General features: G+C 43.5%; 1 protein-coding gene across 2 annotated transcripts in view; it reads left to right on the forward strand.

Moving 5' to 3' along the window:
* Skp2 (S-phase kinase associated protein 2) overlaps positions 1–14,659 on the forward strand; it is a 28,886-nt gene that overhangs the window by 10,795 nt on the left and 3,432 nt on the right. Inside the window, exons 3-9 of one of the 2 annotated variants that reach the window (XM_028875615.2) lie at positions 503–614; positions 3,968–4,111; positions 5,454–5,588; positions 6,847–6,945; positions 7,860–7,990; positions 12,100–12,151; positions 12,285–12,392. In XM_028875615.2, coding sequence (XP_028731448.1) covers positions 503–614; positions 3,968–4,111; positions 5,454–5,588; positions 6,847–6,945; positions 7,860–7,990; positions 12,100–12,151; positions 12,285–12,392 — 781 coding nt within the window. Of the gene's footprint in view, positions 1–502; positions 615–3,967; positions 4,112–4,628; positions 4,681–5,453; positions 5,589–6,846; positions 6,946–7,859; positions 7,991–12,099; positions 12,152–12,284; positions 12,393–14,659 lie in introns of those variants that run through there. The other variant, XM_028875616.2, reaches the window with a different exon arrangement.

A 14,659-nucleotide genomic window follows, 5' to 3' on the forward strand; every position in this document is an offset into this window, starting at 1 on the left:
ACACCGCGACCAAGACAACTTGCAGAAGAAAGAGTTCATTTGGGCTTACGGTTCCACAGAGTTAGAATCCATGATGGCAGGGAGTCCTGGCAGCAAGCAGCAGGCATGGCCACAGGGCAGGCTGGGAGCTCACATCTGGAATCACAAGCAGGAAGCAGAGAAAGCTCACTGGGAGTAGCATGGGACTTGGAAACCTCCAAGCCCACTCCAGTGACATGCTTCTTGCTCCAATGAAGTCACGCTTCCTAAACGGACTCAAACAGCACCACCAGCCGGGAACCTAGCGTTCAAATGTCCAAGAACATGAGGGAACATGTCATTCAAACCACCACAGTGTGTAAATCAGTGTAGGGCACGGAAAAATAAATGTGAGGATGAAGAATTTAGTTTGGTTGAAACTCCCTTTAAGCTAAGTGGCATGTGCCTGATAAATGCTCGGAGACTCTGTGACTTTAACAAGGGAGGGATTTAGTGATGGAAACCCTGTTTTGCCTCTTGGCAGGTGTTTCCTGGGACTCCCTTCCTGATGAGCTGCTCCTTGGCATCTTTTCCTGCCTGTGCCTCCCTGAGCTGCTGAGAGTTTCTGGAGTCTGCAAGAGGTGGTACCGCCTCTCGTGAGTATTTTTCAACATTTGGGACACAGAGGTAGGGGAGGGAAGGAAGAAGGTTATGTGCTCATTTGAATCTGGTGAAACCAAAAACCAAGAAGAACACAGCCACCCCAAGCCAACTAGACACCTGTTTACTGTAGGTAGAAGTCTGTTTCCTCATTTCCCAGTTGAAGGGAGGAGTCTCCGTAGGTCTATTACCCCATTTCTGACTGCCTCTCTGCCCTGTGTTCAACTCTGCACTTGTTTACGAGGTATACACCTGCTTGGGCAGGTGCTGTGCTAAGAGCGAGGGAGTTCTGAAGGGTGGCAATACAGCCTGGTACTGGGGACCAGCCTAGGAGCATGTACAAGTCTCTGATCTTGGACAGTGTGAACCCAGACTCTTTAACATATGCTCTGTGGGAGGCAAGCTCTCACCTTTTGAAGGGTTCTTATGAGAGAAGGATAAGAAAATATCATATAGAAAAAAAAGACTTAGTTAATAAAAAGAAAGAAACACGGGATAGCCTTGGGAGGGCCTGGATCAATACCCAACAGCCTTGAAGGCTTATTCAGAAGGCTTCTTATAACATGCCAAGGGGAGCGGCAAAAGACCTCCCCTATGCAAGACCAAAGCACACCGCACAGCCAAGTGTAGACTTTTCCAAACACCTGATAACCACACCTGTGGTCAAATCATCTCCTCATGCAGCCCTGCTGAGTAAAGCAAGCTCCGATTCTCAGACCTTGAGTAAGTTCTCACTAGGAAACCTCTGTGGGCTCCCACAATGCTCTGCATGATCTGAACAAGTTACTTATCACTTCTGAGCCTGGCTACACTGGATGTTCGGTGGCCATAATTGCACCTTCATCATGGGATAGTCATAAGGATAAAATGAAAGGTGCCAGTACATTGCTTGGCTCCTAGGCATGCTGAACAAGGGCCACCTGTGGTAGTAGTCTTCTCCGGCTCTTGGCTACACTTAAATTGTGTGTGCTCGTGGGGAGTGAACCTGGAAGGCAGTGACAGAGATGAAATGGGGGTTTTTGTTGTTTTTATTGTTCTCTGGTGTGCTGTGGATTATACCCAGTGCCTCAGACTTGTGAGACAACAGCTTTTTTTTTTTTTTTGCCATTTTTTACATTTAATTCATGAATTAAAAAATTCATTAAAATCATTTTAGAGAAGATACATCCATAAAATTAATGATATTTTCATGATCGCTACACAGCAGTTACTGGAGTTCAGAAACGGGGCCTTTTATGCAGCCTTTTTTTCCCGTCAATAGAATAACATCTGGAAAATAGCGTGAATGAAATAGAAATGTGAATTCTTTTTTTTTTTTTTTTAATTTTTATTTTTTAAATTACACTCATGATATTCATTAATTACACTCTTGATATTAATCACATTTGTGGTATTCCTAGATTACATTCGCAGAGGCAACAGCTTTTATCTGAGCTACATACACTCTCCAGGCCCAAGCCTAGGCAGTTTTCTTAGGGGATGGAAAAGTTTACACAGTAGTGGCTACATTTCACCATCCCCACCTTTATAAAAACTTTACATATTTAAGGTATACAAGCTCTGTGATGTTTTGTTACAAGTGGAAATCACTAAATAACAATAGCTATTGTACTCAAGCAAATTAACATACCCATAATCTTACAGTTATTTTTCCGTGGGTGTGGCTATGGCACCTAAAACATACTCCTCAGCAAAAATCCCCAAACCCAGAACTCATCCTCAGATAGTATATTAGCTCCCAAGACTTGTTTATTCTGTGTGTCTACCTAGTGCACTTGGCCTACATCTTCCCTTGGGTTCAGTAATCATCTCCATTGTGCTAGAATAGTAACTGACATGGAAATTTAATCTCCCACGCGGGCTGAAGTGACAATTTTGTATTACTCCAGTTTATGAGGTGAAGAAACTACAGAGTCCAGACAGTGCTTTGTGAAGTGAACCTTAAAATAAGACTAAGGTCTTGTTAGCTCCCTAGCCTTAACCATTACTAGTTACAGTTGGCTTAGGATTTGGGTGGCTGCTGAATTCATCTTCCCCTTTCCATGTTAACACTGTGTTATTTGGGGCAAAGTGAATGCCTCAAGACTTGTCCTGGGTTGTTCTAGAATACCAAGCCAGCTATTGTTTCCTTCTTTGAAAGGAGTGACATTGAGATCTGAGATAATCAAGAATGATCTGCTCTCATTTTTTTTTTTTTTTTTGAAGTAGATTTCAGTGTGGACAAGAAAAAGATACAAAGCATGCCGCTTTCTTAAGGATATCCTGTCTATAGTCTACCTTTCAATAGTCAAATCAGATACTAGCAAATTTTTTGTAGTAAGATTATTTCAAAACGGGCCAATGAAGTGTTTATTTCAAATATGTCTGAAAGAGAAATTTCTAGTGCACTAAGTCATTTAGAATGTTCCCTCGTGTGTGCGCTTCACGTTTCCTCTTGCTTTCTTAGTTGAATTCAACCGTGGATGTTAAAACTCTTATTGTAGGGGCTAAAGAGGTGGCTCAGCAGTCAGAGGGCTTGTTGCCTTCCTAGTAGGCCTGAGTTCATTTCCCAGCACCCACTTCAGGCTCACAGATGTCTAACTCCAGCTGTCCTCGGAGGGCGCGCGCGCGCGCACACACACACACACACACACACACACACACACACACACACACACACGGCATGTGCTTAAGAAGAAACACGGCTTGAAGCTCAGTCCAGTTTTGGAACCTCCCTTTTAGGTTAGAATATAGGTTAGACATAGAATGTAGTATTTACCTCTTTCCTTTAACATTAATATAAATATGTGTACACACACACACACACACACACACACACACACACACACACACTTGTCCACATGAATATGGAACAGAGCCAGTCTGTGACTTTTTCCTAGCTGTGTGATCGATGTGTCTCATAAAACAATACCAACTTTTTTTCATTTGTCTATATTTTCATGGAACTTGGTGACCATGGCAACCCATCAACACTTAACAGTTTGGAGAGCAGGATTGTTTAGGAAGTTTGGAACTTACTCAACTAGTAATAAGCATTTTTAAGTGATTTTTAAACACGTCATATTACACTTAATGATAGGATTTTATTCTCCAATTCTAAGTTATTTGCAGTTCTAGTTTTAGCATTTGATAATCTAGATTGAGATTGATAAACCAGAAAGAGAAAGATGGAAGCTTATTGATACTGTAATCAAGAAATGTTTAGTATTTCATCGTCAACTTGGAAGAAGCTCTTCAGATTTGCACTAAGGAGATTTGGTGGCCATAGCTTCCATGTTATAGTGACTTTTATGGGTCCCCAGAATTCGCTGTGACCAGTTTACCAAATCAAGCACCTTCTCTGTTTTAGGCTCGATGAGTCTCTCTGGCAGTCCCTCGACCTCGCAGGTAAAAATCTGCACCCCGATGTGACTGTCCGCCTACTTTCTCGAGGGGTGATCGCCTTCCGCTGCCCGCGATCGTTTATGGAGCAACCATTGGGTGAAAGTTTCAGGTAAAAGAGAAATGACTGAACGTTGAGGTGAAAACAGCTTATACAGCATGTTTTCGTGGTTGAGATTTAAGCCTGTGACAGGCCATCTGTAGTATGGGCTGTCAGTTGCATATTGTGCCATGTGGCCTCTGGCTTGAAGCATAGCATGGGTTTAAGAGCTACTGGTGGGCTTTCCCTAGGGTCAGAGGTGTTTGCGTCGGGCATCTGAGGGTGTGACTCAGTGGCAGACTACTTGTCTAGCACATACAAGAACCTGGGTTCATCCCATTCTCCAAAAGGAGAACAGTGCGCATTTAGCCACCCGGTAGGAGTGCTCAGCAGGTAGGGCTGTGAATCTCAAGGGCCAGAGCTGGATCAGGGTCACGTCAGTCAGAGAATGCAAGCCTGCTGCTTCCATCCCCACTGCCCATCCATAACAAAGTGGGGGGAGTATTTTCATACTTGCATCATGGGCTTTCTGTCCTATCACGGACAGATTCGCAACCTGAAAAAAATGCCTTCTTCTTTTGTTTTGTAGACTGTTTTGAAAAAAAATACTTCTCTGGTGCTGCAAATTATGGAATACTAAGGTTTCGTGCTATCTGATGCCTAAGAAGAATAGCTAGATACGGACGAGCAAAGCAAGCTAAAGACAGTAGAGCATGTCTCCATTCTAGTACCTCCCCCTTCTTCCCGCTGTCCATTCCTCTCCCTGCTGCTTTTATTCCCCCCCACTGCTCTTCCTCCTCAGCCTCTCCTTATGTTCACACAGGATTTGTCCTCCTCCTCCTCCACATGCTGCTCTCAGACGAGCTGTGTCCTGTGCACCCACATGATGCTCAGGATCCTCAAACCCTTACACTAGCCTGGTCCTCTTCACAGTTCTTAGTTCTAATGACCTGAAAGCTTCCACACCCGAACTTCTTCTGAGTCCTCCAGTGTTAGCATATCTAAAAGTAAACATGGCCTCCCATTAAAACCGGTTCCTCTACTGTCCTCCCTGCCTTAGGAAACACTGTTGCTCATCCACTCGGCCCCGCCAGCAACCAGGAGTCACCACAGGCTTCCCTCACTCCCTGGGCATGTGGACCCAGCTCATTCTTGTGCTATCCACCTACTAATTTTCTGACTGGGACCATGTTGGCAGCAACGTCTACACTTGGAAAACCTTGAGTTTTAAACATGAATGAGGATGGGAATTAGCTAGAAGCAATTTGTTTTATGACCAGATCTTTATTGAGTATTTAAAATGTGTGTTTAGTCTCATTTGTGATTGCCTGCTCATGTGGGGACAGGAAGGGGTCCGATTGGATCCGAATGGTCATCCACCTTACAGGGCCTCTTTTCTCTCCTCCATATTCAGCTCTTTCCGCGTACAGCACATGGACCTGTCGAACTCAGTGATAAATGTGTCAAACCTCCACGGGATTCTGTCTGAGTGCTCCAAGCTGCAGAATCTAAGCCTGGAAGGCCTGCAACTTTCGGATCCCATTGTCAAGTGAGTGGCACCTGAACTGTATCACAAAGACAGTTGCTATGTATGTCAGTGTTTCTTGTGTGACTCTGGTGTCCTTATATACATGCCCAGAAGGACATACCGAATATTCAGGGCTGTCCAGAATAATCGAGACAGCCGAAGTTTGAATACTGACCACCTGCCAGCCCCTCCTCTAGGCGTGATAGATAATAGAATGAACAGTGTGTGGTGTGGTCTGTGCCTCATTCATGGGTGAGACAGATAATGACAGAGCAGGGTGTTCATTAGATGCATTGGTGGCTATGTAGCAACATACAGGGCGGCCTAATTGAAGTCAAGGAGGACAGCCTTCTCAGAGTAGTTAGTGACTCGTAGGCTGGCCATTAGCGATATTCAGGTAGGAGATCTCAGAAATGATAGGGCATTTGAAGCAGCCTCAGTAAAGCTGCTGCCCTTCTGGACTCCTAAGTAGCTGGTCGTTGCTGGAGCATGGCAATCAGGGAGACGAGGAGAATCATGGCTACATTATAATGGCCTTCTGTGGAGACTGGTAGTTTGCAAAGAGGCCAGGAATCATGGTGCACCGTGGTTCTGAAAACGGAAGAGCCATGTCAGATTGAGACGTATTTGATTAATTTGCTAGGCACCACATGGGGTTATTCAGACACAGGAGGTAGGCCACCGAGTTAGGCCATCTCATCATTCAGGTGAGATCAAATGAAGCCTGATAGAAAGAATGGAACAAGAGAGGTAGCACATTGTGGCATTTACTAAGTTAAAAGTAATTCTGATAGCAAGCTCTTGCCCTTCCCCCTTTCTGTGAAAGCTGAGGCAGAGAGAGGCTGACTAGCTTGTCCAAGATTACACAGTTAATCGGTATCAAACCAAGACTTAACTCCAAAACAATGGCTCTTCGTCATCGAGGTTCCCTAATCAGGGGAAGGCAAGCCTTTGAACTTAAAACGTACATTCATTCATTGGTGTTTCTTGTGCATTTACCCTGCAAGTTTTTTGCAAATCCTTCAGTACATTATTATATCATTTAACCTTGTTTCTAGCCCTACCAAAAAGATACTGTCCTTGCCAGTTTGCACTTCAGTAATGGAAGCAAATCACTCTGCTGTGTCAAGAGATAGTGAAATAGAGATTTTAAGCCCTCTTCTGACTCAAAAGCTTGTGTGCTTAATTAAATTGTATTTGCCTACTCCCCACTCCCCCCCCCACACACACACACAACCATTGATGCAATTTATTCTTCTGACATTTTTCTATTTTCTAGCACTCTCGCACAAAATGAAAACTTGCTGCGACTGAACCTTTGTGGGTGCTCTGGATTTTCTGAATCCGCCGTGGCCACGCTGCTAAGCAGCTGTTGCAGGTAGGGAAGATCGGAGCTGTATCCAACACGGTTAAGCTTCGCATCTGGGTATCAGGATGGACTTTGGAGCGATGCCACGTTCTTGACTCAGGCAATGTGGTGTCTTCCACAAAAACGTTCAGGCTAACCTCCAAGTCTGTTTGTAAGGGAAGGATACTTGGAGAATAGGGATCTCTTTTCTCTGCTGTTGCTAAAGGGAAGTGGAGGAATGTGTTTTTATCACTGTGGTTGTGTTATATCTAACTAACCATATGTAATATGGGTGATCCCATGGACGGCTAAGCAAGAGGAGTCATGGTATATGGCAAACACAACATACCATGCATATATGTTCTTTGCATTAACTGTCTCTGTCTTTCTGGTATACCATTTGTATCTGTGTTAATGATCTCTCAAAGGCAAGTTGCCTTTGGATCAGAATATTACAAGGCAGACAGACTATGTAGCACTGCATTCAGTCAGCAGAGATACAGAGTGGGGGAGGTAGATGTTGACTTTGAAACTCATTGGCTCTCCTCGCAGGGAGAATTGGATGAAAGGGATTTTTGTAGCATCTTTGTCTCTTCCATTAGTAGTCAGTCCGTGGGTTTTATAAAACATTTGAGTTGATAGCTGTCGGGTGCTTTGACGACAACTTAGGTGGTATGAGAAAGAAACATACAGGCTACAATGTTCAACCTGCAGCCCCAAAAGGAGATGGTATTTGCTCCGACCTTTGCTCTAATCGCTGCGTAAGGTGCAGGCACATAGGTGTTTAGAAAATGCAGTTTCAAATGAACGACACAGAACAGGTCTGTGGTCTGTGCATGAAGTTGTAAAGGACGTGGTTGTTTATATCTTTGGCGTGTGCCGCATTAAGTCCCCCTAGTCCTTCTGACAGGTTCACGTTTTCCTTACCACCCTTTCTCATGCAGACTGGATGAGCTGAATCTCTCCTGGTGCTTTGAGTTTACAGAAAAACACGTGCAAGCAGCTGTGGCACATCTATCAGCGACCATCAGCCAGCTCAACCTCAGTGGCTACCGAAAGAACCTCCAGAAAACAGGTTAGAGCTTCGAGGCCAGGGCCGCTGGGGCTGTAATCGATTTGCTTTATGGTATGCCTGTGAAGTTTCGGCTGCTTATCTGTCTCATTAGTCCAGTACACATGCTGTTTCTGTCCTCAACAGAGGGATGGCTCATCGGAAGAGTTGGGTAAAAGGTAAATAGCTCCTGAGCTGGCATCACGCTGTGAGTCCAGGATCTAGACAGAAAATCTTTTAAAGCAACTTGAGTGTGTGTGTGTGTGTGTGTGTGTGTGTGTGTGTGTGTGTGTCTGGTGTGTGTACATGCACATGTGCATGCACTTGTACTTGGAGGCCAGAAGTCAACACTGAGTGACTTCATCAGTACTTCCCCACCTTTAAAAAAAAAAAAAGATTTATGTATTTTTGTTTTTTATTTTATGTGTATGGGTGTTTTGCCTGTATTCGTACCTGTACCACACATGTATTCAGTGCCCACAGAGTCGGAAAGGGCAGCAGACCTCCTGGAATTAGAGTTACAGCTCTTAGTTGCCTGTGGATGCTGGGACCCAAACTCGGGTCCTCTGCAAGAGCAACAAGTACTCTTAACCACAGATCCATCTTTCCTGCCCTCCTACCTTATTTTTTTGAGATAGGTTCTCTCATTAATTGGCAAACAAGCCCCACGGGGTCCTCCTGTGTCTGCCTGCCCCATCCTGAGGCTACAGGTGAATGCTCTCCCACCCAGTGTTCTTACAAGGGTGCCACAGATCAAACTCAAGCCCTTGTAAAAAAACACTTTACATCTCCCCAATCCCAGAACTACTTTTAATAAACAAAATTACTCTGGAGAACCCTGATGTAAAAAAGCAGGCAAATGCACTAGAGTCAGCCCTCTGTATCCATGGGTTCCGCATCCAAATTCAACCATTAAGGGATCAAAACTATTCAGGAAAAGAAATGCATCTGTATTGAACATGTAATAACTTCTTAGAAAAGACGCTCATCAGTTCAGTGTAACGACTACACACTTTTTAGGTGCTATAAGTAAGCAGACAAGAGGATGTCGAGTGACTTCAGCATCCTTGGATCTGAGTGTCCAAATGGGATCCCGGAGTCAAACCCCAGGGGTACAAAAGGAAGACTGTGAGAAGTTGTTTTCAACTAAGAACAGCTTTGGGAGAACTAGACAGTGTTTTGGTTGTCTCAGCACAGGGATTCTGCTGCCATCTAGTGGTTAGAAGCCAGAAATGCTGCTGAAGAGCACAAAAAAAAATTAACTCGGGAGTCATCTGGTCCAAAATGTCAGCAGTTGAGACTGAAAATTCCTGCTAGAACCCAGCTAATAGGCTCATATTTACAACTTCTACTATTCGATTCAGTCTAAAAGCAGAGTTGATGAACACAGGCATTTGAAGTCGGGTAGGTAGCAGCTGTGGTACTGATTAAAGCCTAACACATAGCTGAGCTTTATATTGTGTGTATGACACTGAGAGTCTTAATTTGTACACACAAGTGGTCGCAAAAAGGATTTTTTTTAACAGCTTCATAGCTCAGTCTCCAGCTAATATTCAGTCCAGGCTGCACAAAGTCAAATTAATTTAGGTGCTCAAATCAACCCTGTCTGGTGTCCCAAGGGTGTTGTTGGCTCACCTGGGTGTAGGTAATTTCTTTTTTCTTTTTCTTTCTTTTTTTTTTTTTTTTTTGGTTTTTTGAGACAGGGTTTGTGCCTTTCCTGGATCTCACTCTGTAGACCAGGCTGGCCTCGAAGTCACAAAGATCTGCCTGCCTCTGCCTCCCGAGTGCTGGGATTAAAGGCGTGTGCCACCACCGCCGTCCAGCTGGTAATTTCTTACTGAAGTTTTTATTATGCTTAAAGAGATGTGAACCAAACATCTTGAAATGCTTCTTAACGTTGAAGTAGTATTTGGAAACTCCTTCTCTGGGGCTTAATAATAAGTAAGATGCGTTAGACCATAAGAAATATAGTGATCTTCATGAATGGCCAGAGGTTTAAGTCCATTCCCTGTATAAGAAATCACATTTGAACAACCACCATTGCAAATGACTGTCTTCAGCAAAGAAACAGAGTAAAGAGCCGCGGCCATGTCTTGATTTCCTGTCACTCTCCCTACGCAGCACTTCAACGTTTTCCCTTTAAACACTTCACATCCTAAGTAGAGAAATCAAGATAAGATAAAAATGCACAAAGCCAGACAGATCCATGGTGAGCAGACTTCCTAAATGGTATGAATGGAATTGAAAAGATGAGGAGGAGGAGTGGATCTGAGGGCGTGGGGAGGTGGGGGAGGGCTGAGGAGTGGAGGGAGGGGAAACTGCAGTTGGGACGTCTGAGAGAAGAATAAATAAAATATAAAGAAAGGAAACTATATAAGGAGGAAGATGAAGTAGGGTGGATAGGTAGACTAGAAGGGTCAGAGAGGACCTCTGATGGCATGAGAGATAAATACATAGAAGTTTTTGGAAGAACATTCTGGAACTAGATGCAGTGATCAAAGAGAGGACCTCTTATTTAGACAAGAAAATACACAGAGGTTTGTGGGAGAACATTCTGGAACAGGACCACAAGGCTAAAGGCCTTGGATGAGAGTTATTGTACTCTTGAGAAGGTGGCAAAGGTGGGTTGGCCAGCACAGAAGGAAGAAGCCAGTGGAATGTGGGGGAGTGGAGCCATGGCAGGTCTGACTTTCCACCAGTCACTGGCATTTGAAACTGTAAAGTAGAGGGGGAAGTATGTGGCCACTGGTACAGCTATGAGAGAAAACATTCAAACGTTCACTGGAGTTCATCAATTTTAAATAAGGAACATTGTTTTTTCTGCTTTAAGTAGCTCAGTTCATGTCATTCTCTTCAAATTCTGCAGTGTCTAATGTTAGTACTGGCTAGCGGCAATTAACAGTGCACAGTGTTTCCTTCAAGCCGTTTTCCTTAGCTCTAATTAATGAGTGTGTGTGTGTGTGTGTGTGTGTGTGTGTGTGTGTTTGACCAGATTAAGATTACAGCAGTGCACTGTGTATCTACGTGTATTTTGTTTTTTCATGCAAAACACTTCCTGGCATTTGTTTTACATTGATTTCTTTTGGAAAGTGGAGGCTCCGGGGAAGGAGTGTGCTTGGGCAAATGTGTGGGGATCAGAGCACTTGCTGGGCTCCTGCTTCTTCTACCGTGTGGGTTCCAGGGATGATCAAACTCGAGTTGTCAGGCTTGACAGCTTTAACCCCTGAGCCTCTCTCCAGCCCAAGAAGCTATTTACTTAAGCATTTCTTGCTCCGTATCTGTTTTACAAGTATGTTGATGCTCTTGATTTATTGTTTATCCTTTTCTTACATAAGACTATTAATCTGCTTAACTTATGTTGAATACACACCATTTTCTGGTACTTCTCTAAATGCTCTTCACATGCAGATCTTTTTGGCTAGGTTTTTATTTGTGAGGCAGGGGGTCACTGTCTAGCCCTGGCTGGCCTAGAACTAGCTGTGTACACCAGACTGGTCTCTAGTTTTCAACAATTCTTCAGCCTCTGCTAGTCCTGAGATGACAAGTGTGCGCAAGCATGCCTGGCATAAATGGTAGAATTTTAAGATTTTTTTTTTTGTAGATTATGTGTTTTAATACACTCATTACCTAACCCAAGATTCTGCAAATAATTCCTTAAAAAATGCATTTAAAACTTCAACATATATGGAATTTACTGGGTTGTAAGATGAGCTGGAAACTCATGTTTACAGTTATGGTACAACAGTTTTTTGAATAAATAGTTCATGATTCCCCTAAGTTGAAGAGCCATCTTCATAGAATATTATTATTTGCCTGTATGTACTGGCATTTGGATTTGTTGGCTATCATGAATTGGGATTGCCCTTTCTTTTTCCAGCCTGTTACTACTGCTACAGAAACAGTTGTTACCTAGGGGTTCCCACAGCTCCTGTAACAGTTACAGTAGACTCCTGGGTGCTCGCCTGGATTTTCTCTCGGCAGGGAGCTTTCCACCTGAAGAACTTGTCTAGCTGCCTTGCTGCCAGCTTCCGGTGTGCTGTTGAAGAACAGCGGCGAACGCAGATACCCTTTCCTGCCTCCGTATTTAACGGTGACGGTGACGGTGACCATCACATTTGTTTTCTTTTTCCTAGATCTTTGTACCATAATTAAACGGTGCCCCAACCTTGTCCGTCTCGACTTAAGGTACTGTTTGTTTTAGATCAAAATTCGGAATCTGTTGGCCGTTTTTGACGTGGGAAAGGAGCTAATGAAGGGATTGCGCAGTAGTACTCTGAGTCCACGAGTGGTTTTGAATCTTCCTTCCTTCCTGTTACAGTGACAGCATCATGCTAAAGAACGACTGCTTTCCAGAATTTTTTCAACTCAACTACCTCCAACACCTCTCGCTCAGCCGGTGCTATGATATCATACCTGAAACTCTACTGTAAGTATGTTTTGTGTTTATGCTAGTGGGAAACAGGGACTAATACTTGCTAGTAAAAGCCATCATTAGTAATGAATGTTCATAATGTGACCCTTAATATTAATGTGCTACAAAAATGTCTAGGAAGGAATATCAAAATAGTTCACAAAATGTTCGTCTGGCAAAGCTGGACTGGCTGAGCTCATTAACATTTATTATTTAACTGTCAGCATCACTGTGTTAGAATGCTGTCCTAGTATCTGTGAAGGACCTACAAAAGGAAGCTTTCACCTCTAAGGAACTCACTGTGAGCCTGGGAGGCAGACCCAATGTGAGTGGGATCGTTTCAAATGTTTTCTGTTCATTCTTTTTTTTTTTTTTTTTGGTTTTTTGAGACAGGGTTTCTCTGTGTAGCTTTGCGCCTTTCCTGGAACTCACTTGGTAGTCCAGGCTGGCCTCGAACTCACAGAGATCCGCCTGCCTCTGCCTCCCGAGTGCTGGGATTAAAGGCGTGCGCCACCACCGCCCGGCTCCTGTTCATTCTTAAAGCTTGTGTCTGGACTTACAGGAAAAGTTCTATAGTCTTAGTGATTAGAGTCCCAGATAGTCAAGGAAAGTGAAGAACTGGCACATGTGTATGAGAGTCTGACGCTATCTGAACAGAGGGTATATTATGTAGGTCCATGAAAACTAAGTCTCGTATCTCCGGGCATTGCTTATTTCATTTCAAAGGGCTGTAATAGTCTTCCTTATACCAAATGTAAATGCATAGCTGTTTCATTGAAAACCACGAGAGGTCAGTATCTTACACATGGTCAAGTACCCTTCTTTTTACTGCAGCATGGTCATGAGTAAGACTTGCTTGAGTAAGACTGTTACGTTATTTATGTTGCTATCAGAATGTCAGCAATAATTCTTCCTACCAAAACATGGTTAATTTTTTTTAAATTTATTCTTTAATATAGATTAGATCAATTTCAATAATAAATGATCTGTAGAGAGTTCAATAAAATTGGGAAGTCTGGTAATTATATGACTGAATTAATCATTTTAACTAGTCTCATGAGCCTTAGCTAGTAGTATGCTGTTTGGAAAAACACTACCTAAAAAGGATTCTGATTTTTCTTGGGTGTCTCTCAAATTCATTGCATGGAACCCTGATACAAATCCCTGCTTGTGTTGTGTAGCATCCAGAACACCTAGGAACTTCCAGTGTCCACACAAAAAGGTTTCTGTCATTCATCCATGCCATCTGGGCTTCACATCTGCCTGGGCACCTCCTAGGAAGGGAGAATATTCTTTTCTGGTTTCTTTTCTCAAGCAAATCTGTGAGTCTTGGGTTTGTTCCTTCACTGAGAAAAGCAGCTAAGCAGTACTTAAATGCTTGCTTTCCTCTAGCAGAGGCAAGGGGAAGGCTGTCTTCCCTCACATTTATCCAGTGGAATCGTGGTTTACCTGCATAGTAGTCCTCACGTGGATCGGCGGGGAAGAGCGTGGGCCTCAGCAGAGTTTACTTGTCAAACTCTGATCTTTAAAGGAAGAAGACCACCCAAGGCTTTTGTCTCCCATCAGAGCAGCAGCGTGGAATGAGATGTTGTCCTTGAACATCAGGATGTTTCTTTGAGAATTATGTAAATACTAGTGGTGTGTGTTGTAGATGCTCTAAGATGAATTCACTGGTGTCCTTTTCATAAGATTAGTCATTCTGGCAACTGATGCATTTGAAGTTCTTAATAGAAATTGCAGTGTGTCTCAAGGGTACTGTCCACAGAACAGCCATCTACGTAGCAAAATAGTTGATGCCTTATCTCAGAAGTGGGAAAGTAAGAGAGTTGGAAGGTCATTGGGTAAGGCATTATGTATTTAAAGGGAAACAGGATTGTATAGATGAGGTAAGAAGAAAACCTCTTTTTTTATTGTTGTTGAGATCGAGTCTCAGTATTTATCCCCAGGCTGGCCTATGATCCCGCCTCAGCCTCTTGTGTGATGAATGCCTTTTATTAAACTTGGACAAAGAGCCTTAAAAGCCATTCTTTTATTATCTTACACAAAGTAAAGGACGGCTTGTAAACGGTTCCCTTTTCTCTTCCCCTGTGAAGTCAGAGCTGCTTGTGACTTGGTTTTCTGCCTTGTGGCCTGCACACACAAGAGGTGGAGGGTTTTGTTGTTGCGTCTTGTCCCACCTTCTACAGCTCCCTTCTCGCGTGGGATGCCGAGCACCACGTGATAGCCTTCCTCACCGACGTTCTCCTCGTGCTGCCGCACAAACGCTTCCTCCTCTGCCATCT

Source organism: Peromyscus leucopus, chromosome 11 (assembly GCF_004664715.2).
Source record: "Peromyscus leucopus breed LL Stock chromosome 11, UCI_PerLeu_2.1, whole genome shotgun sequence".
Lineage (NCBI taxonomy): Eukaryota > Metazoa > Chordata > Mammalia > Rodentia > Cricetidae > Peromyscus > Peromyscus leucopus.